The sequence below is a fragment of the Mus musculus genome, chromosome 6 (genome assembly GCF_000001635.26).
Source record: "Mus musculus strain C57BL/6J chromosome 6, GRCm38.p6 C57BL/6J".
NCBI classification, from domain to species: Eukaryota; Metazoa; Chordata; class Mammalia; order Rodentia; family Muridae; genus Mus; species Mus musculus.
This window is the reverse complement of record NC_000072.6, coordinates 35267953-35292685: the sequence shown is the minus strand read 5'-3', so window position 1 is coordinate 35292685 and position 24733 is coordinate 35267953. Positions and strand designations below refer to the sequence as shown.

Here is a 24733-nt window from a genome sequence, read left to right as displayed (position 1 = left end):
ACCTAAGACACATTCCTCAAACTCTCTGAGTTTGCTCATCTTAGAATTAAATACAGCCAGTATATGTCCAGGAGAACTGGCACAGAACTCGGAAGAGAACAAAAATGCAAACTGCAGAGCGCCTGGTGTGCAGCAGGTGCTCTAGTCTACCAGAAGTTCCTCTTCTTACTTAGGGTGGGACCCAGAGAAAGTAGTCTTACCTCTGTGTAGCACTCACTGAGCCTTCTAAAAGACATCACAGACAAAATGGTGTTAGGGGATGTCAAATGCCAAAGAAACGGAGAACACACTGTTGTTACCAGCCTCCCAGGAAAAAAATTGTGTTCTTATCAACTCTTCAGAAGCAGAGAGTGAGGTCATAGTGTGATAGAGGGGCTGCGTCACACAATTTCTATGTCTTGTGTCTGCTATGGGGTTCCCTCTTGGCAGGCAGAGGAAAATACAATCGGGTTCCCCGAGCTAACTCAGAGGTCTAAGAAAAAAACTAGAAAGGAATTAGATCCCCACAGCAGAGCCTGCAAGCATCCAGCTCTGCTCACTCATCCTAAGGACAATGTCTTTCCCAGAAAGGACTCAAGCCACCCATAGTAGAAGACCTTCTATGCTTCTGGGAGCATTAGTGACCATGATCAGCTGAGAGGTAAGCTTGGAACAAGAGCTAGATCAACCAGAAGCACAGGTCTCTGCCTCCTAGAAAATGGTTACAGACATGAATCATAGCAATTCAAGCCTATGGCATTTTCATGGGACAAAAAAGAAAGAAGAGCAGGTGCCATTGCTGTGACTATGTTGGGTTATTTGAACAAAGTTTAAAACCTATCATGAAAGCCAGCAGACTCCTTTCCTTCTTCTTCTCCTTCTTCTCCTTCTTCTTCTTCTTCTCCTTCTCCTTCTCCTTCTCCTCCTCCTCCTCCTCCTCCTCTTCCTCCTCCTCCTCCTCCTCCTTCTTCTTCTTCTTCTTCTTCCTCTTCTTCTTCTTCTTCTTCTTCTTCTTCTTCTTCTTCTTCTTCTTCTTCACTTTTACCAAGTCCTTCCCATCCAGTGTCAGACTCCCTGCCTTTCAACTCAGCTACGCCTTGGCATTAATCACCATATCCTGACATGCTGTTGCATTAGTTCTGGTCATTACTAGATTACACTTCCCATGATGACAGACGGGAGCTATGTTCTCTTACATCTCTCACTGTGCCTCGATTTACTCTCTAATCAGCAACTAGCTGTATTTGGGGGATGTGTGTGTGTGTGTGCATGTGCGTGACTGTGACTGCAGACATGGATGTGCCACAGTGTAGGTGTGGAGGTCAGAGGACAATTTTAAGGAACTAGTTCTTGCTTTCCACCTTATTTAAGGTAGGTCCCTCTTGTTTCTGCCACAGTGTGACAGTGTAGCTGGCCCAAGGACTTCCAGATGACTCTGTCTCTGCCTCCCCTCTCCCCCACAGGAGTACTGGGATTGCAGATGCATGCTACCAAATCTAGCTTTTAACATGGGTCCAGGGGATTCAAACTCCTATACTCAGGCTGGCTGGCACATACTTTTTTATCCGGCATGCCATCTTCCTAGCCCCTCAACTTTTTTATGTTCAATAATCAAAAGATAACTCTTAGTGTGGTTTTATAAACATTGTTGACTCCCACATATTTCACTATACTTAAATGTCCTTTATGTCTCAATTATTTTTCCTGCCATTAAAACTGTTCTTGTTTTGTCACCTTAAAAGACATTTTAAGTTAAAAGTTCATCTCCTCACTTTTTTGCCATGGATCCTCTAACTATGTGACTATTATTTATTGAGTATCTACTTTTGCATGTTATTCCACTGTTGGCAATTTAAAGGTTTTACTAAAAGACTGAAGAGGTGGATATAGAAACTCAGCCAACTACAGTATACCCCTGATCTCAGCCTTGCCCTGAGCACTCCATGGTGTATGGAATTAACTAAAGCCACAATCCCAGCCTAGCCCTGAGTGCTCTACATTGCAAGGAATTAATAGTGTCCCCAGGGAACAATCAGAGTTTAGAAGCAAAGGAAGGTGTTCTGGAGGGCACCAGGCCTGAACTTGGCTTTGAAGCCTGTTCCAAATGCACAGCCAGACACAAAGACAGAATGTTCCAAGTGAGAATGTAGCAGAACATAGGTGATGAGGAAAGGGATTCTGAGAACGGAAGGATCCAACAGGGACGGGGCTGGATGTACCAGGGAGACATGTGGACGAGAAGGGAGGGTTAATCAAAGTGAAGGACAAAAAATATAAGTTTATTCTTTCTTTATTAATGTATTGGTTCTTTCTCATTTGAGTGAAATGGGGAGGGGGAGTAAAAATTGTAAAAGTACCTTCAAAATTTCTATCCCACTGAGTGTGGCAGTAAGTCTAGTTCTTAGCTTTTGAGTCAGGGTTTCTCTGCATAGTACTGGATGTCCTTTAACTCATTCTGTAGACCAGGCTGGCCTCCAAGTCGAAGATCCACCTGCCTCTCCATCCCAAGTACTGGGGTTAAACGTGTGCGCCACCACTGCCTAGCAGAGTTGGTATTTTTAAACAACCAACTATTCTAGCTAGTAGTAGAATGCTTGCCCAACGTGGGAGAGACCCTGGGTTTGATGTCAGAGCTGAAGAAGATAAGGAACTACCCAGTTATTTGAATAAGCCTCCCCTCACTGCTTCTACTTCATCAGCCTCTGCCTCTGAGAACACACTGTCCTGCCCATGGCCTCTTCCCAGGTGGTGACTGGCCTTCCTGACCCCCCTACAGGTGGCGGCTGAGTACTTCAAGAACACCACGCTGCTGTTGGTGGGCGTCATCTGTGTGGCAGCAGCTGTGGAGAAGTGGAATTTACACAAGCGCATCGCCCTGCGCATGGTCTTGATGGCGGGAGCCAAGCCTGGCATGTGAGTCACATGGCATGTGGGGTCCTGGGGCAGTGGTTCCTCTGCTAAGTGGGAGGTGACACCAGGATGATGGACTCCCACCTCCCGCACCTGTGAGAGAGATCCCAATAACTAGGAGTGATCCTGATAGCCACAGAATACAGATCTGAATGGTAGCCCTGATGTTACTATCACCTGAATCTAAGGAATTCTCTTCACAACCTGGACCACAAGGACAGGTTTGCAACACCTGAGGGCCTTGTGAGAAAGCATAAAATGGACCAAACAGAAACAGTTTCTCTTTTTTTTTTTTTGCCTGTGGGTTAGAGTGCACATAGGTCAAAGAATTGGGTGGCTTTTCCATTGTCATTTAAGAAGCCATGAACATCTCTTCCCATCCACCCAAGTTGCTGAGGGGGGTGGGGGGAGTGTTGCTTCAATGCCTCACATGCTCCCTCTTTCTCCTTCCACTCGGCCATCAAGAGACCCAGCAAGGGGGCATCCTCACCCTCACAGCATTCGTGAGGGCATCAGGGTGGACAGTTTTGTGTGAGCCTTGCTCCCACTGCACAGGATCTCCTTTGTTCCTCTTCCCTTTCTCCACTCCTAACGGCTCCGGCTCCTACGTCTATGCAAGCTGCTGCACCCGCTGGAAGAGCAGACTAGAAACAATGTAGCACTGTTTTCAGCATTAGTCTTTCAAATGAGTTCTTGGAACTCTGAAGCCCGCCCCTGACTCCCAGGTTGCAAAGCAGAGCCTTGCTAATTATGGCTAAAGCCACCCAGGCCCAGCAACCGGCTGCCCACTCTGTGCTTCCAAGGCACACAAGGAGCATTGCTTCCAACATAGTGGGACCTTGTGGCTCCTTTGACTCTGTTCTGTTTTTTGTTTTGTTTCCCTTGTGGTACTGGGGGAGGGGTGGAGAGAATGAATGAAGCAATCGCTCATCCTTGCCCTAAGCAAGCACTCAAGCCCCGAGCCACATCTCCAGCCCCTGCATAGCTCTGGAAATCTTTATCCTATCAACAAGAATGTCCACCTGTCTGGGTTTGCCTTCTTCCCTATTTACCACACTACCCAGCAAGTTCATGCCGGCATGGCTCGATATCATGGCGCGCTATCAGTGGGTGTGCCAAACATGAGAGCTATGTTGCTCTCAGCTCAAACAAAACACTGCCAGGACTCAGCCCTGCTTGGGCACAATCCACACATGTGCTGTCTCCTTTGTGCAAAGTCATCTGAAGTATAAACAAGTCATCTTTGTCTCCACCTCTCCTAGGCAGCAAGCCCCAGGTCTGCACAGGCACGGTTTGCACTGTGCTTCCAAGTCAAAGGGAAATCATTTGAAGGTTATTTTTGTTCTGTGCTCCTCCAAGCTTGACGCTTTCAGAGACCAGCTGGAGACACACACACACACACGCACACACGGACAGGGGAGACTACTGTGGCTTTGTGGCCATCCTTGCAGCTAGTTGGCACTGGGACAAGTCGTGGGAGAACGAAGTGCCAGGACTGTTTGCTCCCAAATTACTGTGCTGACTTGCTCAGAGCATGGGGTGCCCTAGACTTGCTGGCTGCAGGGGAGGGGAAAAAGATCCCCTTATGCATAAGAGACACACCACAGAGCTCCACCTAACGTCCACACAGAGAGAAGGGAACAGCCTCTGAGTCCCTACCCTGGATCCTTTCTATCAAAGCTAGCCCTTCTTTCTTTAAAAGCTTTTTTCCTGGCCATGGTCACTAGCCACGGCTTGGGAATCATTTGCTGGACCAATGCTGAAATAAAGGGTTACCCCGCACCAAGTTCTGGGAGTTTAGAGGTGAATGGCACCTGGGGGCTCATTAGGGTCATAATTCATCAGGATAACGCTCTGCCCAACCGTCCCTGCCCTCCAGGCTCCTGCTGTGTTTCATGTGCTGTACCACCATGCTGTCCATGTGGCTCTCCAACACCTCCACCACCGCCATGGTGATGCCCATCGTGGAGGCGGTGCTGCAGGAGCTCATCAACGCTGAGGAGGAACAGCTGGCAGCCGGCACTGAGGAGGCTGAGCTCATGGGTACAGTTCACTGGGGGCCCATCTCCCCTTTGCTCCTCCCCCCAGCCTGGTGCCCATCTTCATTGGAGCCTCTTGGCCATGCCAGCAGTCACAACCCAAGCTACCCTTAGCCCATTCTCATTCTTCCTACGTTGCTCACAGGCATCCTCCACCCCTTCTCTTTGTCCCAATTTCTCAAGCATTATTACAAAACTCCGGTGTCTGCCTGCATCTACAGCCCCACTATGCCTTCAGAGCAGAGAGAAGGGGAGAGGCCATCACACCTCTGCCCCTGCCCTGAGCCCCTGGCCTTCCACATACGGGGTCCACTGCAGCCTTAGTTTTAACTTCCTGTGTTTCTTTACCACTTTAGGTCTTGATGTAAACAACAGACAGACGTCCATGGAACTCATCTTTGTCAATGAAGAGTGAGTATGACCATCCCTCTTCCCAGACGGAGCCTCTTGGGGCCATTAAAGAGGACAGGAAAGATAAGACCAAATCGTCTCTTTTAGATGCATGTGCCAAGCTCGCCATCTTGTCCCCATCCATAGGATCTACCTCTGACGATCTTGAGGGGGTCTCCCCTAATTCCAGAACACTTGGGAATAAGGAGGAATACAAAGACCCACGTTAATTCCAAGTAGATGTAGGAGCCGCCCTATGGCTGCCAAGTACAACTACATCTGTACTGATGCGGTTAGAATACTGGGGGACAGTTGTTGACAGGCTGTTTGATGCTCTAGCAAGCTGAAGCTAGGAAAGGAGAAACATGGTCTTGAGCATTCAAATGCTGTGGGGTCCATCAACAGCTGACTTCTTTTCAGAGTACATATATACATATATACATACATACATACAAACATACGTGGTCTTTAAGGGTATTCCATGGTGAATACAACCCATTTTTTTAAAAGATTTATTCATTTTATGTATATGAGTACACTGCAGCTGTACAGATGGTTGTGAGCTATCACGTGGTTGCTAGGAATTGAACTCAGGACCTCTGCTCACTCTGGCCCCGCTGGCTCCAGCCCATATATTTATTATTATATGTAAGTACACTGTAGCTGTCTTCAGAAACACCAGAAGAGGGCATTAGATCTCATTATGGATGGTTGTTAGCCACCATGTGGTTGCTGGGAATTGAACTCAGGACCTTTGGAAGAGCAATACAATGCTCTTAACCACTGAGCCATCTCTCCAGCCCCGAATACAACCCATTTCAAAGTTGTATTTCACAATGGTTCTTTATAATTTGCCCGTTTAAATACAAAAAAAAAAAAAGAATAAGAGCTCATACCGAATGAACTCAACCTATAGAGCTGGACAGACACAGAGAGGGACAGACGCAGAGAGGGACAGACATGGAGAGGACCCAGCCAGAAACATCATCATCTTCTTCGTCTTCCCACTGTCTTCCATGGTCACCCTGTTCTTGCTGCCCTCTGCCTTTCTTGGTATCTCAGATACCACAGCTTTTCTGGCCCCTTCGGAGAGGCACAGTGATCTCACTTTCGGATCCCCAACAGGCTAGCCCAGGTTCATATCAAAACTTTGCTGTTTCCAAAGCTTGTCCCCTTTCTGTGGGTCCACAGCGGTTCCCTCTGGACCCAAGCCTGCAGAAGAAGAGATGAGAGTTGGTGGGGGTAGGAACTGACCTTTCGTTGTCCCCTGCCCCAGCTCCTCCTGTCCCTTGTCTACTGTCCCCTCACTCTGCTGCTTCTGCAGTCTCCAGGGTTGGGGTGAACATAGGGAACAGAAAAGACCAAAGGGTAGACTCTTGTCTGAGACCCAGGCCCGAGCTCTGTCACTTGTGAGCACCCTGCTTCAGGGTTCAAGGTGACCTCTTTGCCACCCAGGCCTGATGGCTGTTGGCTCTTGGACGACCATGTATCTCGGTCCTTCCCAGTGTTCTGATGGTCTAGCCCTCTTTGTTTCCTGGGGTCACTGTTTTCTGGGCAGTGCTTTGACAATGGCTCCAGTCCTGGTTTCTCCTGTGTGTCCACTCCCTGAGGAGATTGTGCTCTGTAGAGCACAGGAAGTAAAGGCTGCTCTTAGGACCACAGTCACTCTCCTCTCTGACCTTTCTGGCTACACCGTATCAGTAACAAAAGTCTAAAACAAAAGCTCACCTGTTCTTAGACATCTCAGAATCCTCTGTGCTGATGGGAGCCAGGGTATTTAGTCATCTTCCTTGTGACCAGTACCTCCCAGGACTGCCTTCTGAAGTGGTCCTAGCTTCCCCTCTTCAGCCAGTCTAGGCAAATCATGACAGCACATTCTCCAAAGAACACTTTTCTGGAACCCTCCTTCAGCTCCCACCGATGCAGCCTGGACATGCTGATGATTACAGGGTCTTCTGTCCTGTGTGTGAGTGTCCAGCATGTCATCTGCCTTCAGCTGCTAGGCTCACAGTCCATGCAACTGAGATGGATCATATACAGCTACTGAAAACTCAGTATGTCAGGGGCTCTGATTCAGTCCCCTCTTCCTCCAAGGAAAAGACTGAGGAAGCCTCAGATGTAGGAAAGATTCAGTGCATACAGCTGACTGCCCCCTCTCTGAGGTACAGTCACTGACCCAAAATTCATTCCCATCTTGCTGCTGTCACCTCAGAAAAGCATGTCCCATATTTCTGTTTCTAGGCAGTGGCCTTCTTGCGTCAGGTAGTAAGGACACCATTAGGGTACAGGTTCTCCAGGGAGACAGTTGGAGACCCCTGTGCACCCACTTCCGACCTCCCAGTGCTAAGTGATGATGTAAAGATGATGGTAGTCTGGATCTGATATGGGGTTTGATAGTGTCATAGGAATGAAGTCTACTGTAAGGGCCTTCCCCCAGTCAGCCCTCTATGTTTGCTAATTATTAGGAATATGGGTGTCACTTCAGATGAAGCTGCCACTCCATCCTTGGGAGGAAGCAAGACCATGGTCTCGCATCCGGGAGTCAGGGAAGACTAGGAAAAAACTGGTTCTCTTTGTGGGCTAGACAGCTTGAGTATAAGATTAAGATCCTTATACCAAGCACCCAACACGAGGAAGAGCATCCCTCTCACCAGGCATGATCCACTACGGTTTCCCTGTTTCTCTTGCTTGTTTTCAGCACGTCGGCTGCAGACTTCACTTCTCTGATGCAGAGCAAGGTATGACCTTGGTTTCCCCCACCCAGGCCTTGAGATCTCCTGGAACTCCCTCATGATAACTCATGCGCCAAGATGCCTGGTAGCTTTTCCTACCAGCAGCCTCAGTGGATTGACAGTGGAGAGGTGCTCACCCAGGCTGGACATAAGGAGAGCCAGGCTTCTGACAAGGGTGTGGTGGTTCTGAACCCCAGATCGGAGTCCTGGGTAGCTAAAGAAGACAATATAATTTAAATAAGTGAAATATAAATTAACTGTTTTGATGGAAACCAAAATTCAGACACCTCAATTTCAAGAGTCACATGTTTAAGCTTGGGGTTTTTATTCTTCTTTATGGGAATTCCATTTGTATTTAAGAGAGGAGGGTTTACCTGTATACAGTGGCTAAATCCCATCCTCTTTCCCTAAAGGTTTTACATCTTTTCACAAGAAGTATAAATGGCCAATTAAACTGTGTGGTTTATTTTTCTTGTGTGTGTGTGTGTGTGTGTGTGTGTGTATGTATGTATGTATGTATGTATGTATGTGTCTGTGCATATGTGTGTATGTGTGTGTATGTATGTATGTGTCTGTGCATATGTGTGTATGTGTGTATGTATGTGTTTGTGCATATGTGTGTATGTGTGTATGTATGTGTCTGTGCATATGTGTGTATGTGCATATGTGTGTGTGTCTGTGCATATGTGTGTATGTGTGTATGTATGTGCCTGTGCATATGTGTGTATATGCATATGTGTGTGTGTCTGTGCATATGTGTGTATGTGTGTATGTATGTGTCTGTGCATATGTGTGTATATGCATATGTGTGTGTGTCTGTGCATATGTGTGTATGTGTGTGTGTATGTGTCTGTGCATATGTGTGTATGTGTGTGTGTATGTGTCTGTGCATATGTGTGTATGTGTGTGTCTGTGCATATGTGTGCATATGTGTGTATGTACAGAAGTACAGAGCCTGCAAAGTCCAGAAGAAAGTTTTGGATCCCCTAGATCTGGATTTCATTATGGCAGATTATTTCTAACATTTTGTGTTCTTAAAAAGTAATAGCGTTCTTCATCTTCACCAACTCCAGAAGGCCAGTCTTACCTATAAGGACAAACTTGTGATCCCCAGGTTTCAGAGCTTCTTCCCCTGGCTGGCTGGAAGCTGTAAAGATGGAGCCTGGCCCTATACGGGGTGCTCTCAGGAATGTCCTCCAAGGCCTCTGAGTGTCATAGTAGTAAGCCCTAGGGTAGCCCTGGGACAATTAAGTGGTATCTCTCTAGGTACTTGGACCACATCCTCTTCCTAACTGTGATGGCTTTTGTCCCAGCAGAATCTGAATGGTGTGCCCATGGTCACCAAATCCATCAACACAGCAAACCAACAGCAACAGAAGAAGCAGCAGCCGTCACAGGTAACTGAACCCTCTATGAAATATCTGATGCTTCCTAAAGGTACTGGCCCTGATGTTGTCAAGGCCTCTGGTTAGTGAGCTGTCATTAACATACATGTCTGACATGTGTGTCACAGAAAGAGGGCAGGCTCACTAGACATCACCAAGAGCTAAGATGTGCTAGTTCCTGGGCCACAGGTTTTTCAACTGGAAATGCTTAGGTTGGTAGATTTGAAGTTCAAGTGATTCTCTGAAGGCATTTCAATGGCACTATAAATATTTTTTAACTACATTGTGTGTGTGTGTGTGTGTGTGTGTGTGTGTGTGTGTGTGCGCGCGTTCACAGGAGTATGCAGGTACCAATGTGGAGGTCAGAGAACAACTTTCAGGAGTCAGTTCTCTCCTTCCACCATGTAGGTCCCAGGGATTCAACTCAGGTTGCCAGGCCATGAGACAAGTGCCCTGCCCACTGAGCTATCTTACCAGTCCCCACTGCAAACACTTTCTTTAGTGCCCTGAGATTATGAGCATGCTTGCTTTTCTGAACAAATGAATCTTTTCCTGTTGCTGTAGCACTGAAACAAAATGCAGAAACACAGTGAATGTTGAGGCTGCTCTGGAGAGGCTCCAGTCACCTGGGGCCCTTGGTCTCAGCTGTCTCACGTCCTTCACCATCACCATTAATAAATGTCACCATTTATGGAATGTTTATTCCATGAACATTGCACCAACCATAGCACTAAGCACTTTCTCCATAGTCCTGGCTCAACGAGGTAGGGATTTGGACCTTCATCCTTGCAATCGAGGTAGAGGGATGAAACTAAGAGCTAGCAGTGGAGAGCCGGAAAGTATAGCATCTAGATTCCAATGCCGTCTCCTTGAGCTCACGTGGCTAAACCCAAGCTGGCAGACTCCCAGCTACAAAACAGAAGCCAGTAGAAAGCTGCCTTTGGATCATGAATTCAGGTTCAGGATAAATGTCACTAGGAGAAAAGATCAGGGGAATCCTGGCAATCTAAGTGGCCCTCTCCAGCTTGAGCAGACAGGGAATCTTTCAGTGGTTACGAGTGCCCAAGTCTTACTTTGGCCACAGTTAAGGACCATGAGAAGCCTAGCAAGCTGACTTCTTCTCCCATCGGTGTTCTTATGACCTGGCCTGCTGACATTTGCACCAGACTTGTCCAAGTCTGGCATGGTGGTGCCAGCCTGGAGCGTCCCAGCACTTAGAAAGTGATGGCAACAAGGAATTTAAGGCCAACCTTGGCTACATAGTGATTCTGAGACCATGCTGGACTAATTGAGACAATGGAGGAGGGGGAGTGGAACACAAGTTTTAAAATGAAACGAATTAGAGAAGGAGTGAGGGATGCCAGCTTGGGTAGGATGGGGTGGGAGACCTTCTTCTTTAGTCCATCCATTGAGGCAATGAGCTGGCTGAACAAGCAACCCAGCAAGACTGAGAAGATCATGCCAAGGCCAAGGCTTATATGCAAAAGAGGAGAGTGAAGGCCAACACACAAGAAAGAGAAAAGAATGAGGTGGGAAGGGAGGGATCCTGTGTACCATCTTCTCCTCATGAAAGCTAGGTTCTTCTGCAACTGAAGGGTTGTTTGGCTCTGTTTTCTGCAGTGCCAGATAGCAACCCCAAGGCCCTGCACAAGTTAGGCAAATGCTCTACCACTGAGAAACAGCCCCATCCCACGCTTAATTCGAATCCTTTTCCCCAGAGAGACTACTGTTCCACCTCCATATAACAATAACCATCTAGGGGCTGGAGAGATGGCTCAGCAGTGAGGAGCACTTGCTGTTCTTGCAGAGGTCTTGGGTTCGATTCACAACACCCACAGGGTGCCTCACAACTGAATATAGCAACTCTAGGGGACCAAGCATCCTTTCCTGGTCTCCCTGGGGTGACTGATACACATAGCACATACATTAAGTCAATAAACCAACACATTAAGTGAGTAATAAACATTTAAAAACTCAAATAAGCGTCTTCTGTTGACTAAAAAGCAACGTGGGGTGCTACCAGAGTTCATGTGAGAAACAAACAATGCTGTCCATATTAATAACATCAATAACACCAAAAATCCTAACAAGCCAGGAGTAGTGACAGACACCTGTGATCCTAGCACTCAGGAGATGGAAGGACGGGATGACGTGCCCAAGGCTACATAGTAGGTTTGAAGCTAATTGGGGTTCCTTCAGACCTATCTCCAAAAATGAAAAAAAAAAAAGAAAAAAAACTCATAATAGCTTATCATGTCTAAACAATGTATTTTTTTATGTGTATACATGAGTGTCTCCATGTATATATTTAGACCGCATGCATGTTTATTGCCCACGGGCTCAGAAGAGGGCATCAGATCTCCTGAAACTGGAGTTACTGGTGGTTGTGAGCCACCTGATGTGTGTGCTGTGAGCTGAACCCAGGTCGTCTGGAAAGCAGTCAGTGCGCTTAACCTGTAAGCTAAATGGTTTACAGCCCAACGACACACCATTCTCAGAGAAGGCCGGGAAGCCATCCAAATGTCTTGTGTATATTCGTTCCTTTGCCCTGTACATCTGTGTGGCTGAGGATAGATGATGTTGCTGATGAAACTGAAGCTCAGAAGCAGGCTTAGTTAGCACAGGAGGAATGGGGGTTTATCCATCTGATGCTGAAGTTCAGTATCTGTCCACTGAACCAGTGTCCTGCCCCTCTGGCTTCATGTGCCGGGCAGCCCAAGCTGACTGGAGAGTTCACTGATTTTCCCTTGGCAGGAAAAGCCAGGAGTCCCAACCCCCAGCTCCAAGACCCAAGAACTGAACAAGAAGAAGTACAGATCCCACCATGACCAAATGATCTGCAAGTGCCTTTCTCTGAGCATTTCCTATGCTGCCACCATTGGTGGCCTGACCACCATCATAGGCACCTCCACCAGCCTCATTTTCTTAGAGCATTTCAACAAGTAAGTAATTCACTCCGTCACCAGGTACCAAGTGAGACCCTCTATTGGTGGCTGGGCCAGAACAGGACTGAGTGCTAGGGACATGGCAGGAGCCAGTGCAGAGAGGCTCTACTGGAGGAAGTAAGCCAAACACAGGATTCTGCTCAGAGAGCTCATCCATCCACAGAGATTCCTCTCCAAAGAGGAGACACCGATGGGGCCGCCTTGATGGTCAGGTGGGGTAAACTAGATAGAGCTTTCCAAAGTACCTACTGGAGTGAGAGGGGTCTGAGGCTCAAGAAGAGGACACTTAAATGAAATGTCAGGGCACATGGGAACTAGTGAGGGAGAGGGACAGATGACAGAGAGCTGGCAAGGCCCACAGAGAGCTTGGACAGCACCCGAAAGAAAGGCCGCGAGACACGTTCAAGGAATTTGAAGGAAGGGCCGAGGAGGTCAGAGCTATAGCTTTGAAAACTCATTCTGGATGGAAACTAGAAAGCAGAATGGAATGGTGGAGGTGGGGTAGCAGAAGGGGGAGTTAGAAAGAAAGCTCTTTGTGGAGGGAGTGCCAGTGAGGAAGCGGAGGAAGGGGAAGAGGAGGAAGAGGAAGAGGAGCAGCAGCCGAGGTGTGTCTCTACAGTTGAGCCTGCATGGTTCCAAATAATGTAGTTTCCTCTGCCCTTGGCCCTGCTGCATTTCTTCTGAAGGCGTTCTTGGCCATCCCCTCCCCCAAACACCACGTGGAAATATCAGCTGCTCCTCGCCCCTCACCCCTCACCCGGTCTTTACCCTCCAGCCAGTACCCGGCGGCAGAGGTGGTGAACTTCGGAACCTGGTTCCTCTTCAGCTTCCCCATCTCGCTCATCATGCTGGTGGTCAGCTGGTTCTGGATCCACTGGCTCTTCCTGGGCTGCAAGTGAGTACCAGGCCCTGCTGGCAAAGTACCAGGCTTCTCCCAAAGGCTATGGGTTCAAGTGGGAAGGCTCTGCTCAAAGTGGGCATGCCCAGAACCAACGAATAGTCTACCCTCTGGGAGTGCAGAAGACGCAACTGGGAGCCGGACGTGGTCTCTCCTGGAGACTTGACGATTTCATGAACTCTGCACTCCTCTCTGTGCACGATGAGGTGTTCTCACTTCTAACCACTTGGCTGGCAGACCTGTCTGATTTATAGAGAGCCCGAAGAGTGTCTGGTGTAGCTTCATTGCCCTCAGATCATACAGAGTAACCCAAAGTGCTCTTAGAAACATGATTCTAAGTAAGGCTGACCTAGGTTTAATTCTATAGACGGTAGTGGCTTCTGCTCAGCAGATTGTATGGAACATGCTCATATCTCCCAAAATGATAAGTTGGATATGACCCTTGAAATATTATTTCTAATATTAAACTGCTTAGTAAGCCTTTTCTTAATAACCATCAGTCTACTCTAAATTTGATCAACCTAAATGGCAAAGAGGAAAATGCATATGCTGGGGTGCTAGTCAGTTGCCTAGGAACCCATCACTCTGTTGGCCAAGGGATGTTTGCGTTTTTACCCCACTTATTGCCAAACCAATGATGGCTGCACACACAGGCCAATATTGTAATATAAAACCATCTTCTACTTTTTTCCCCAGGTAAGCCTTGTCTCTAGACAAATAAGTGCACGCATACATGTACACACACATGTGCACACACATCCTTCAACACTCTGACTCCACTCATGACTGTTGTGTGGAAGCAACTAGGCAGAAATACCCAGTCGCACACCAACCACACATAATTGCATACTGAGACACCCAAGCCGTGTCCAAATGGATATGACCAAAGGCCCGGGGGGGGGGGGGGGCGGGGTCTAAGAGGGGCTGGGTTACTAGGCAGACAGAAGCTGTGCAGACAGAAGGAGGAGGGGCATCATGCAGGGCAGGGGGACAAAGTATTCCCAGCAAGAGAAGCGTGTGTGTGACCTCAGGAGCATGTTTCACTTTGGGGCTTGCTCTCCCTTCTTAGCTTCAAAGAGACCTGCTCTCTGAGCAAGAAGAAGAAGACCAGGAGGGAGGAGCTATCAGAGAAGAGGATCCGGGAGGAATATGAGAAGCTAGGAGACATTAGGTAAGAGCTACACCGTCCCCCTTCCCCTGACCCAGTGTGACAGTGAAGGAAGCCAGCAGCCTTGTGCCTAGAGTCCCCCACATTGACAGAATTTTCCAGAACTCTGAATCTAAGCATTCAGACGGTGCTGTTTAATGTCAGAGCCATGCTGGCTCAGATTCCAGTGATCCCCCCACCCCCCTTCTATCTCCAGAGTCCAAGGTATGGTTGGAGCATCTACAGGCGTGGCTGGAGAAAAATCAACAGAAAGCAAGCACAGCCACCCATGGGGCGTGCTAGGTTCCTTACAAAGCCAGGGCTCCTGCATTTCTCAAAGGAGCCACAGATCAAGCTAGCACTCCCAGGGAGCTGGGGGCCTTGGTACTATATTTAGAGCATTAGACAACATCAAATGTAGACTTGAAGACATGAGAGCCAAGACATTACTGACAACATCGGTAGACCCACAGTGCCCAGCACACCTTCCATCTAATGCTCTGTCTCCTCTCTCAGAGTGCTCCCTATACAAAACTTTAAGTAAAAAAAAATAAAAAATAAATTAAAAATTAAAAATTAAAAATAAATAAATAAAGAGAGAGAGAAAGAAAATTTTTTTCTTAAACCATTAATTTATAATGAATAAGTGTTCATGGCATGGCATCTATAAAATATGGGAAAGTATAAGGAAAAAGTAAAATGGTAAAATTATGTCTTAATGTTAATTGTTAGCATTATATACTCCTTCCTGGGAATGTATGTATTGTGTGTGCATGTGCATGCGTGTGGTGTGTGTGTGTGTGTGTGTGTGTGTGTGTGTGTGTGTGTAATTACGTGATTAAACTGGGCTTATGATCCCAATTAACTCCAAAGGCTGAGGCGGGAGGATAAGCTCAAGAACACACTGGGCAACTTAGACTACATCAATTAAAGTCAAAGGGAGACAGGGATGTTAATGTAGTGGAAGAGCACTTGCTGAGAATGCACAAAGCCCTGGGTTCAAGCCTCAGTAGCACAGGATGTGCATATTATAAATGTATGTATATATGCATATGTATGTGTATACATATGTGTGTGTGTGTGTGTGTGTGTGTGTGTGTATAATGGATATATTTTTATAAGGTTCATACTGAACATAGTTGTAGAGCCTGTCTATTTTCACTTAACCTTCTGCTCTGATTATGTCCCCATGTCATTGATTCTGCTGTGGCAACATGACTATTACTGGTTGGATCTCATTTTAACAGTTACACCAAAATCTGTTCATTGTCATGGACTCTATTGGATAAGCATCAAAATGCTTATTCCCATTTATAATAGGTAATAATTCACTGCACATGGCCAGTCTCAGGTGATGGGATCAATGAAAACTAAGATATATGGTAAGCTGTTGAAAACATTGGTTGGTAGCAGTCAGTGATCCCACAGGCAGGTTCTGAAGGTGCTCACTGTCTGGCACTCTCTAGAGAGGCTGATTAAGCTGATATATTCATGCTGCTACTGTGACTTCTCCACCCCACCAACATTTCTCAAGGTTCTGTTGTCTCTAACATCCTGTGAGTTCTTTCCTAATTCACTGCCAGCCATTCTAATGCTTAAGGAGCGACTGTATTTTATGTCAGTGGCGGTCTGAATAGGAGCTTCCAGAAGCCTCGTGAAAAAGCTCTAAGTTCCCAGTTCCTGAGTGGGTCTTTCTGCTACCTTTGACAGCTACCCTGAGATGGTGACCGCCTTTTTCTTCATTCTGATGACGGTGCTGTGGTTTACCCGGGAGCCCGGCTTTGTCCCTGGCTGGGATTCTTTCTTTGAAAAGTAAGTGATACCGTCTCCTTTGAAGCCCACCCTCTCTCCTCAAACTATAACCACGGGTTACACAAACCTCACAAGCATTTTGTCCCTGAAAAATCTATTCTTTCTAGAAGTGGCAGTATGGATAGGGCCCGGAGAGAACACAATGTTGGGAGTCCCTGTCTGTGGTTGGAACCAGGGGCTGCCATTCACCAGTGTGTGACCTTAGTCATCTTACATACGCGCTTGGAGCCTTACCTAATCTTAGGATGCTAAGAGCACGAAGTGGGTAACCCTATAATGTACTAGCTCTACTGAGACTGTGACCTCAGGTCTGAAGCCTACAGAGGAAGAAGTCACCACGAGAGGTACACATAGGCTCCCCACTCACTACTGTGGATTCATAAGCTCACCCAGCACCAACATTGGGTGTGTGGTCCTCACAGGAGAGAAACCCATGTTCCGCTATTATCTAAACAACTCTGATCACTCCCAGAACTCAAGGACTACCTGGCAATTTTACACTAAGACACCCTTAGGGAGGCTGTCTCCAGACTGTAATCCTGCCCACCAGTCTGCCATATCATGGCCCAACAACTGGCAAAAGTCCGGTTGCTGTCACTGCTGGACTGTGTCATGGGTAGAGGTGCTGGTGTCCCCACAACCTTTCCTGATTCCCGTGCTCTCGGGAATTCCCACCTCTCTTCCTGCTGTCATGTGTTTCTCTTTGCTAGGAAAGGCTACCGCACTGATGCCACAGTCTCTGTATTCCTTGGCTTCCTGCTTTTCCTCATTCCAGCAAAGAAGCCCTGCTTTGGGAAAAAGAGTGATGGTGAGACCCGTGAACATTTTGTGCTTGTGAGCAAGATGGAGGGGGTGGCATCCTGAACTTAGTCTGATTCATTGACAGGATTCTTTTCTTCATAGAGGGCTGGTGGCAGAGGAGCTGATGTCAAGGGACACCGTTGGGCAGAGAGGCTTTAGTCAAAGACCACCAAGTTGGAATTTTCAAAAGACACTTTCCAAGGCCCTTCAGCTTCAACCCAAATATTAGCGCTAGCTCCCAAGCCCTGTCATTTACCAGTTAGCTGGATCTTTCCTTACAAATCGTGCCTCTAGGGGCAGTGGTGCTCAACTGTGCATCTTGACCCTATTGGGTGGAGGTGGAGGGGTTCAAATAATCTCAACCCCTTTGGGGGTCAAATGACCCTTTCATGGGGCTTGCCTAAGACCATCTTCATATCATATATTTGCATTATGATTCATAACAGTAGCGAAATTATGGTTGTAAAGTAGCAAGAAGTGTAATTTTATGCTTGGAGACCAGCACAACATCATGAGGAACTACTTCAAGGGGTCACAGCATTTGGAAGGTTGAGAACCGCTACTTTAGGGGCTTCTCTGACTCCACTTCTTTCTATCTGTGATGCAGGAACAGGCCAGGAAGCCTCCAAAGGGATAGAGCCCATCATCACGTGGAAGGACTTCCAGAAAACTATGCCCTGGGAGATTGTCATTCTGGTGGGAGGAGGCTACGCCCTGGCTTCTGGCAGCAAGGTAACTAGTTGGTTCTCTTCTTGGTCAATTATTGGTCCAAAAGAAGTTCCTAAAGAAGTCCATCACAGGCTGGTGAGATGGCTCAGCAGGTAAGAGCACCCGACTGCTCTTCCAAAGGTCCTGAGTTCAAATCCCAGCAACCACATGGTGGCTCACAACCATCCGTAACAAGATCTGACTCCCTCTTCTGGTGTGTCTGAAGACAGCTACAGTGTACTTACATATAATCAATAAATAAATCTTTAAAAAAAAAAAAAAAGTCCATCACAACCCCGAAGGGAAGAGTAGAAGTTACCAAGGGAGAGCCTAATGGTCACCAAGGCAACACAGCAGGACAGATGCTCTTTTTGTTCCCTGGCCATCTCAGCTGGTGTCACCATACACAGACATTGATACCTCCTTTGCAGGGCCCACACTGTCACATGCAGAAGGAATTTGGGGGTTTATAGGCATCTCCTTTCTGGGGTTTCACAGTACTGACAGGAGGTAGGTTGTAAGGGTTCATTGGGACCCCCAAATGCCTAGACTGAGCCTCTCAGAGAATCTCAGGGGAAGTGGATAGAGGGTGGCTTGACCCGCTGGATGGGATCGCTCAGCATGGACTCTTTTCAGTGAGACTTGTGGGAAATGACAGAGCGGCCTCTGCCATCATCCGTCTGTGAAGAGTCCTGTGAATGAATCAGATTGAGGTTCAGGATGCTTCTCCTGCCATTTTGTTTACATGCACTAAACTACTCCAAACTTGGGGCATTTTAAATTTTAAAATGTATGTGTATTCATGTTTTGCCTGTGTGTATACATGTGTACCTGGTGCCTGCAGAATTCAGAAGGCATTAGATCCCCTGAAGTTGGAGTTAGGGATGGTTGTTATCTACCGTGTGGGTGTTGGGAACTGGACCTAGGTCCCCTGCTAGAACGAGTGCTCTTAGCAGTTGAGCCTTCTCTCCAGCACCAGCCTGGTGTGCTTTTGATTTCGCATTCCTATGTCACCATCGGCAGCCAACCAGATTCCTACGTGGGGAAGGAACCTTGAGAGACCCTGAGGCCCTCCTCCTCCACACTGACTGTTCCGTCCAGGACAGTTATCCTTGAACACTGATGGGGCTCTCCCCACACAAGAATCGTTACTCATTTCCAGACAAGTTTTATTTATTCTCTGTCTGTCATCACTGTTGATTCTGGCTCTATTTTCGGGAATTCTAGGTAATAATTATTAAAGTATTAAATAGGCGCTGTTGAATTTTTTTTTCCCAGCTAAAAACTCCCAGGCTCCTTTAGCCATCCTCAGAGGTCACACTTCCTGGCCTCACTACAGCTTTCTTCGGCTGTATTTAAATATGGTCCAGGGGTGGTCAGTCCATGAGTTATGTTAGGTCACCCTCCTCTGTCTCTGATGACAGCATCCAGCTGCAGTTGCATAGGAGATTTTATGAGGTTTCCTTGGCACGCATGTCAGAACTAACTTGAGAGTCACTTGTGACTAACTAAGAGTCACTTGTGACTCATTCTTTGCATCAGTGGCCACTATTAAACCTCTGTGTCTTCAGCATCCCCTGTATCTGTATTGTCAACCTCTCTAACTCTATGTTCAGAGTTTAATATTGATTCATATTGAATCCCACTTATAAGTTTGGCCTGAGCCTACTTTTTTCTTTTTTCTTTTTTTTTTTTTTTTGGACACTACAGTTCAGTTCTGTCTCTATGAAACCTTTGACTCAACTAGTTTTTGGCTTTTTTTTAAAGATTTGTTTGTTTGTTTGTTTGTTTGTTTGTTTGTTTTGTATGTGAGTACACTGTAGCTGTCTTCAGACACACCAGAAGAGGGTATTAGATCCCATTACAGATAGTTGTGAGCCATCATGTGGTTGCTGGGAATTGAACTCAGGACCTCTGGAAGAGCCGCCAGTGCTCTTAGCTGCTGAGCCAGCTCTCCAGCCCCCGACTTGGCTAGTTTTAATACTAGAGCAAGTCAGGTGAAATCTGTGTCATTTCTACTGAGTCAGAAGCTACCTCAGAGTTTTGACACTGGTAAGGAAAATCCCACCACACCAAATATCTTAATAAGTAAAGTAAAGTCTTCATTTGATAATTTATCAATTTATTTTAAATTTTAGTATCAAAGATTTCTGTTGGAAAAGTAATTATCATTAGATTATTTTACTCTAGCGATAAGTACCGGTTGGATAACATCATAAATAAGTCTCCATTGTTTCCTAAAATGCACCGTTTCTAACTCATCCGGTGGCCCTTCCTGACCTGCCTTTGTGTCAGTCTCGTGGTGTAATCACAGGTTATAGGAAGGAACAGTGAGGACTGCTGAAGCCAGCAAAGAGCTATTCAATTATTAACCGACGCCGTCTCCACGTACTGTGTGGGCCTCTCCCAGAGTTCTCTACCCACCTCAGCTAGAGCAGAGAATTCTGAAGGCCTCTCTGGTCACCACTTGTCTGTGAGCTTGCCATGATGTAGTGAGAGTTCCCGGAAGTCCATGAGCTCTCGATGACTTCAGCAAAGGGAGCTTGCGGCCCCACCATGCAGTGGTCTTTAAGTTTGACGAACTGTAAAGTGCTGACGAACTGTGAAACGCCCTACCTTGCTTTCCACACACTCTCCATTTCTTTATTGCCTTTGCAGTCTCTAGGATACTCTATGAAGAGTCCGAGCATGTCAGTCACAGAGAAGAGAAAGATGAAAAGTGCATATGTGACTTAGGATGTATTTGTACAGAAATTCAATGCCATGGGAGAGGCATTAAATTAAGTTAGGAGAGGAGGGCTAACCCTCACCACTGTGCCAGGGCTGCAGAGCATGGGGTTGTCAGATTGGGAGGGGGATGAGAGTCACACTCAAGTACAAAGTGCAGGGTAAAGCCCTCCGGTGCCACCCTAGGAAGATCATGTGGCCAAGGCGGGTGGCTCTAATGTCCCATGAGCAGGAAACCCAAAGATAGAATGTTGTACAATCTTGAGACATTTCTGCGCTACAAAACTGATCTAATCATAAATTCAACATGGCTCTGGTCGAGTCAGACAGGGCAGCTGAGGCCTGGTACCCCACCCCCACCCCCCATCGCCAGCCAGCATTCCTGTGCCCTCTAGAACCGGCTTTGTCTCCCTCCTTCTCACTGTACCGTCTCTTCCCGCAGAGCTCTGGCCTCTCCACATGGATCGGGCACCAGATGCTGTCCCTGAGCAGCCTCCCGCCATGGGCTATCACCCTGCTGGCGTGTGTCCTGGTGTCCATTGTCACGGAGTTTGTCAGCAATCCAGCCACCATCACCATCTTCCTGCCCATCCTTTGTACCCTGGTGAGTGGATAAGACTGGCAGATGGCCAGGTAGGGCCCCAAGCTTGGTCCAGGAAATGGTTTCTGTAGCTATTCCTCTCTCGCTGAGCACCCCTTTCAGTGGTTGGTGTTCCGCCCAAAGTTTAAAGAGTGAATTGTCCTCAAATGGCGATTAGGAAAATAAAATTATGTCAAGGGTTTAGAAATACTTTTCAAAAAGAGAAAGCAGAATTAATTTATCTGTGGGTAGCCTGGGCTGCATAATGAAGCCATCTCAGGAAGACAAATATACAACAGTTACCACCTCCAATCATTGGCCTGACTCCATGGCCTCAGACCAGTCAGTAATGGGCAAAGTAAGCCAGATCTTAGCCTGTTGACAAAGCCCCCAGAGTAATGTACTTGGTGCTGCGCCTGGAAACAGGACATGAAGGCCCTTACCAATCTCCTACAGAAGAATCCTTCCTGCTCCCTGGAATACCAGCTCACATGTCTACCCTTGGCTCTCAGCTCAGATGTCCCTATCTGCCTCCTCTGTCACCCTGCAAGTCAGCACTGGAGACTTTTTTTTTTTTTTTTTTTTTTTTTTTGGCTTTTCAAGACAGGGTTTCTCCATGTAGCCCTGGCTGTCCTGGAATTCTCTAGGCATACCAGCTTGGGCTTGAACTCAGAGATATACCTGCCTCTGTTTCCCAGTACTGGGAGGAGTACAGGAATGAAAGATAACTGGGCCACCACGCCCTTTGAGACCTTGTCTTAAAACACTGCAATATTGAAAGCCATGGGTTCAAATCCCAAAGAGAGCAATTAAGCTATCTTCTAGGGCTGGGTGGGTCCCTCAGATCTCTACCCCAAGGATGAGGGATTCTTGCTTCAATTAGAGCCACTTACTCATGAGATTTTATTTTTTAAAAGAAGGGATTCCTCAGCTAAAGAGTTAAAACTTCAAGAACCACTTCATTAAGATGCCCCCTCCTCCTCAAAGCTCAAACATCCATCCTTGGAACGGCCTCAGAGTTTCAGCCCTTGTGGGCTGCCAAAAGCATTGTGTGCCCCAGAGGACAGGGGACCAACACCAAGCCATCACATTCACGCACAGGAAATGCCCACCTAGTCTCAGTTAATGCCGCTGTGGATTCTCTCCTCTAGTCCGAAACGCTGCACATCAATCCACTGTACACCCTGGTCCCCGTTACCATGTCAATCTCCTTCGCTGTGATGCTGCCCGTGGGCAACCCCCCCAACGCCATCGTCTTCAGCTACGGGCACTGCCAGATCAAAGACATGGTGAGCTACGGGTGCCCTCTGCCAGGCCCCGTTCCGCGAGGGCAGGGGTGGTTCTCTGTGGGGGCTTTTCCTGGAGCCTCTTACTTCATAGTGGGTTCTCAGCACACTCTCTGGTGTGTGGAAAGATTGGCTCCGGTCAAAAGGTTCTTGGTTGGCGGCTCCAGGAACAGCAATGGGCTCTCCCTAACTCTCATCGGGAAGAACGCAGGCACAGGGATAAAGCTACCCAGGGCACACCCTGTGCCCTGGTTCCCAGAAGGCATGAACTTGCACAAACCTTCCCTGGACAAGTGCTGATTTATTCGTACACAATGAAGTATGAGAAACTGTATGAACCCAAGGTGAGGGTCGGGAGAAGGGATCTTGTGAGAGCAGGGAAGCCATGAAGCCAGACACAAACTAACATGCCTGCCACTCCAGATTCTGGTTTCCTGCTGGCTCTGGGAAACGGCTCCGCAGAGACTCCGAGATATTCTGCTGCTGCCTCTTAGTGTTGGACACGCCCACTTTCCACCGCGCAGCCTATAATCATGGCTCAACCTAATCCGCAAAGCTGGCGCAGGTCTAGGAGAAATTAAATTAATACGAACCACTGAGGCCTAAAGGTCTGAAGTGGGGTCCGATCACCCCTTGCTGAGGTGAAACTATTTTCCTCAGCAGCCATACAAGCCAGCAGCTGAAGCCAAGGACGTTTTGGGAGACCTTTTCCACCATAACATTGGGCCAACTTCAGGGGCGGGAGGCCATGGCCTGTCTTCTCCCCCTCTTAACTGCGTAACCCTTAGTCTGCTCACAGTGTTTTGCCTCAGCTCTCCTGCCTCCCACTTCCCCTGTGTAGCTCTTGGTGAGGGAGAGGGGGTGCGGGGGGGGGGGGGTTAACCACGAACAGTGGCAGCTACTTCCCTAAGTAATCCCAAGGTACTCTATATCCCTTAGCTATTCCTTAGAGAGGGAGGGGAGATGGTTCACATTCTTAACGCACATGAGCACCTAAGAGGCTCTAAGTTTCTGCTCAGGAGATCTCCTTATGTTTAACGCATTTCCCCAGGATGTTGTTGGATGCATGACGACATTCCTCAGAGTTGGTTTCCCAAGTAGCTCACAGACCTCCTAGGCTTCTTCTACTTTAAGAAGAGTGCTGCAGGCGAGAAGCAACATCAGTCTTTCCTATCCCACATTATCTCTCTGCCTTTGCAGTCCTTCCCCCATGGGTATGACTTGATGAGGTAGAAGAGAGCACAGCCACTTGGGGGGGGGGGGCATTCAGAACCGCCCGGGGACAAGGCTAAGGCCAGGCCTAGGAAGGGCTCACTTTGAGACAGTCTGGATGCTGTGGCCTCAGAATGATCAGGGCTTTCTGGCTTGTGTCCTACAGGTGAAAGCCGGTCTGGGAGTCAATGTCATCGGTCTGGTGATCGTGATGGTGGCCATCAATACTTGGGGAGTTAGCCTCTTCCACTTGGATGCTTTCCCAGCCTGGGCTAAGGTCAGCAACATCACTGATCAGACCTAACGCGAGCGGACAGTTACCAAGCACAGCCAGAGCTAAGCCTTGGGCCGAGAAAACCACCAGAAGCATAAACCCCAGACCCACATGGAGGCTATTCCCGCCGCCAGATCCCGCCAACCGCCACCGGGCGCATTGGCTGTGTCTCCCTCCCAGCCTGCCTGCTTTTCTTACCACCAACTCTCAAGAAAGCCTACAGCTGCTCTCTCTTCCTGTGTCCAGCTCTCTCTTTTTGAAGACCAGAAAACACTGTAAGCCTTGGTGCCCTGAGAGGAAACCTCACAAACTGACCGGCATCACTAGGTTTTGTGTCACCTTCCTAGGAATCAGAGCTAGCCAGAGCACTCTGCCTGTCAGACCATGAGACCTGTGACCTCTCTTCTGGGAGAAAACCTCACCCATGTTCTCAAGCATTTCTGTCCTATCTCTAGAAAAGGTAACCTGTCTCTCTTCAGTGGTCCCCCTACCTCGGCACCAAATTCCTGAAAAGAAATAATATTCTCCTTCAGAAGGAGGCTGGCCTGATTCCACCAAAGGAAAGAGATGGAAACAAACCAACCAACCATCCTGAGGTCAGCTTCTCTATGCACTGTCATTAACAGGAGATTCTATTGTGTTGTGTGTGGTGAGAGGAAAAAGGTTCATACCTGTCTTATTAGGAAGACCACAACTACAATTAAGACCACAGTATTAACTGATATTACATCTACTTCTCCATTTAATAACTAGCTTGTTTCTGAGAAAACCAAGTTCTAAGTGGTACCCAAAGGTGTTGCCAGTCCTTCCTATGCATCCACGAGCCCTTTGAGGGGAGAGATGTGCCTTGGGTTCTTTACAATGTATTAAACTCTAACTGCTCAATAAATGTCTCTGATGACTACTGC

The 24733-nt window shown here is 47.6% G+C and overlaps 1 protein-coding gene across 1 annotated transcript in view; it reads left to right on the top strand.

Annotated features, from left to right (window-relative positions):
* Slc13a4 (solute carrier family 13 (sodium/sulfate symporters), member 4) overlaps nt 1-24733 on the top strand; it is a 40174-nt gene extending 15441 nt beyond the window's left edge. The window contains exons 3-16 of the mRNA NM_172892.3: nt 2756-2892; nt 4769-4932; nt 5285-5339; nt 8017-8056; nt 9367-9447; nt 12190-12377; nt 13156-13275; nt 14348-14449; nt 16136-16237; nt 16948-17045; nt 17646-17770; nt 20916-21077; nt 22205-22342; nt 23718-24733. Coding sequence (NP_766480.1) covers nt 2756-2892; nt 4769-4932; nt 5285-5339; nt 8017-8056; nt 9367-9447; nt 12190-12377; nt 13156-13275; nt 14348-14449; nt 16136-16237; nt 16948-17045; nt 17646-17770; nt 20916-21077; nt 22205-22342; nt 23718-23855 — 1650 coding nt within the window. The 3' untranslated portion in view covers nt 23856-24733. The remainder of the gene's footprint in view (nt 1-2755; nt 2893-4768; nt 4933-5284; nt 5340-8016; nt 8057-9366; nt 9448-12189; nt 12378-13155; nt 13276-14347; nt 14450-16135; nt 16238-16947; nt 17046-17645; nt 17771-20915; nt 21078-22204; nt 22343-23717) is intronic.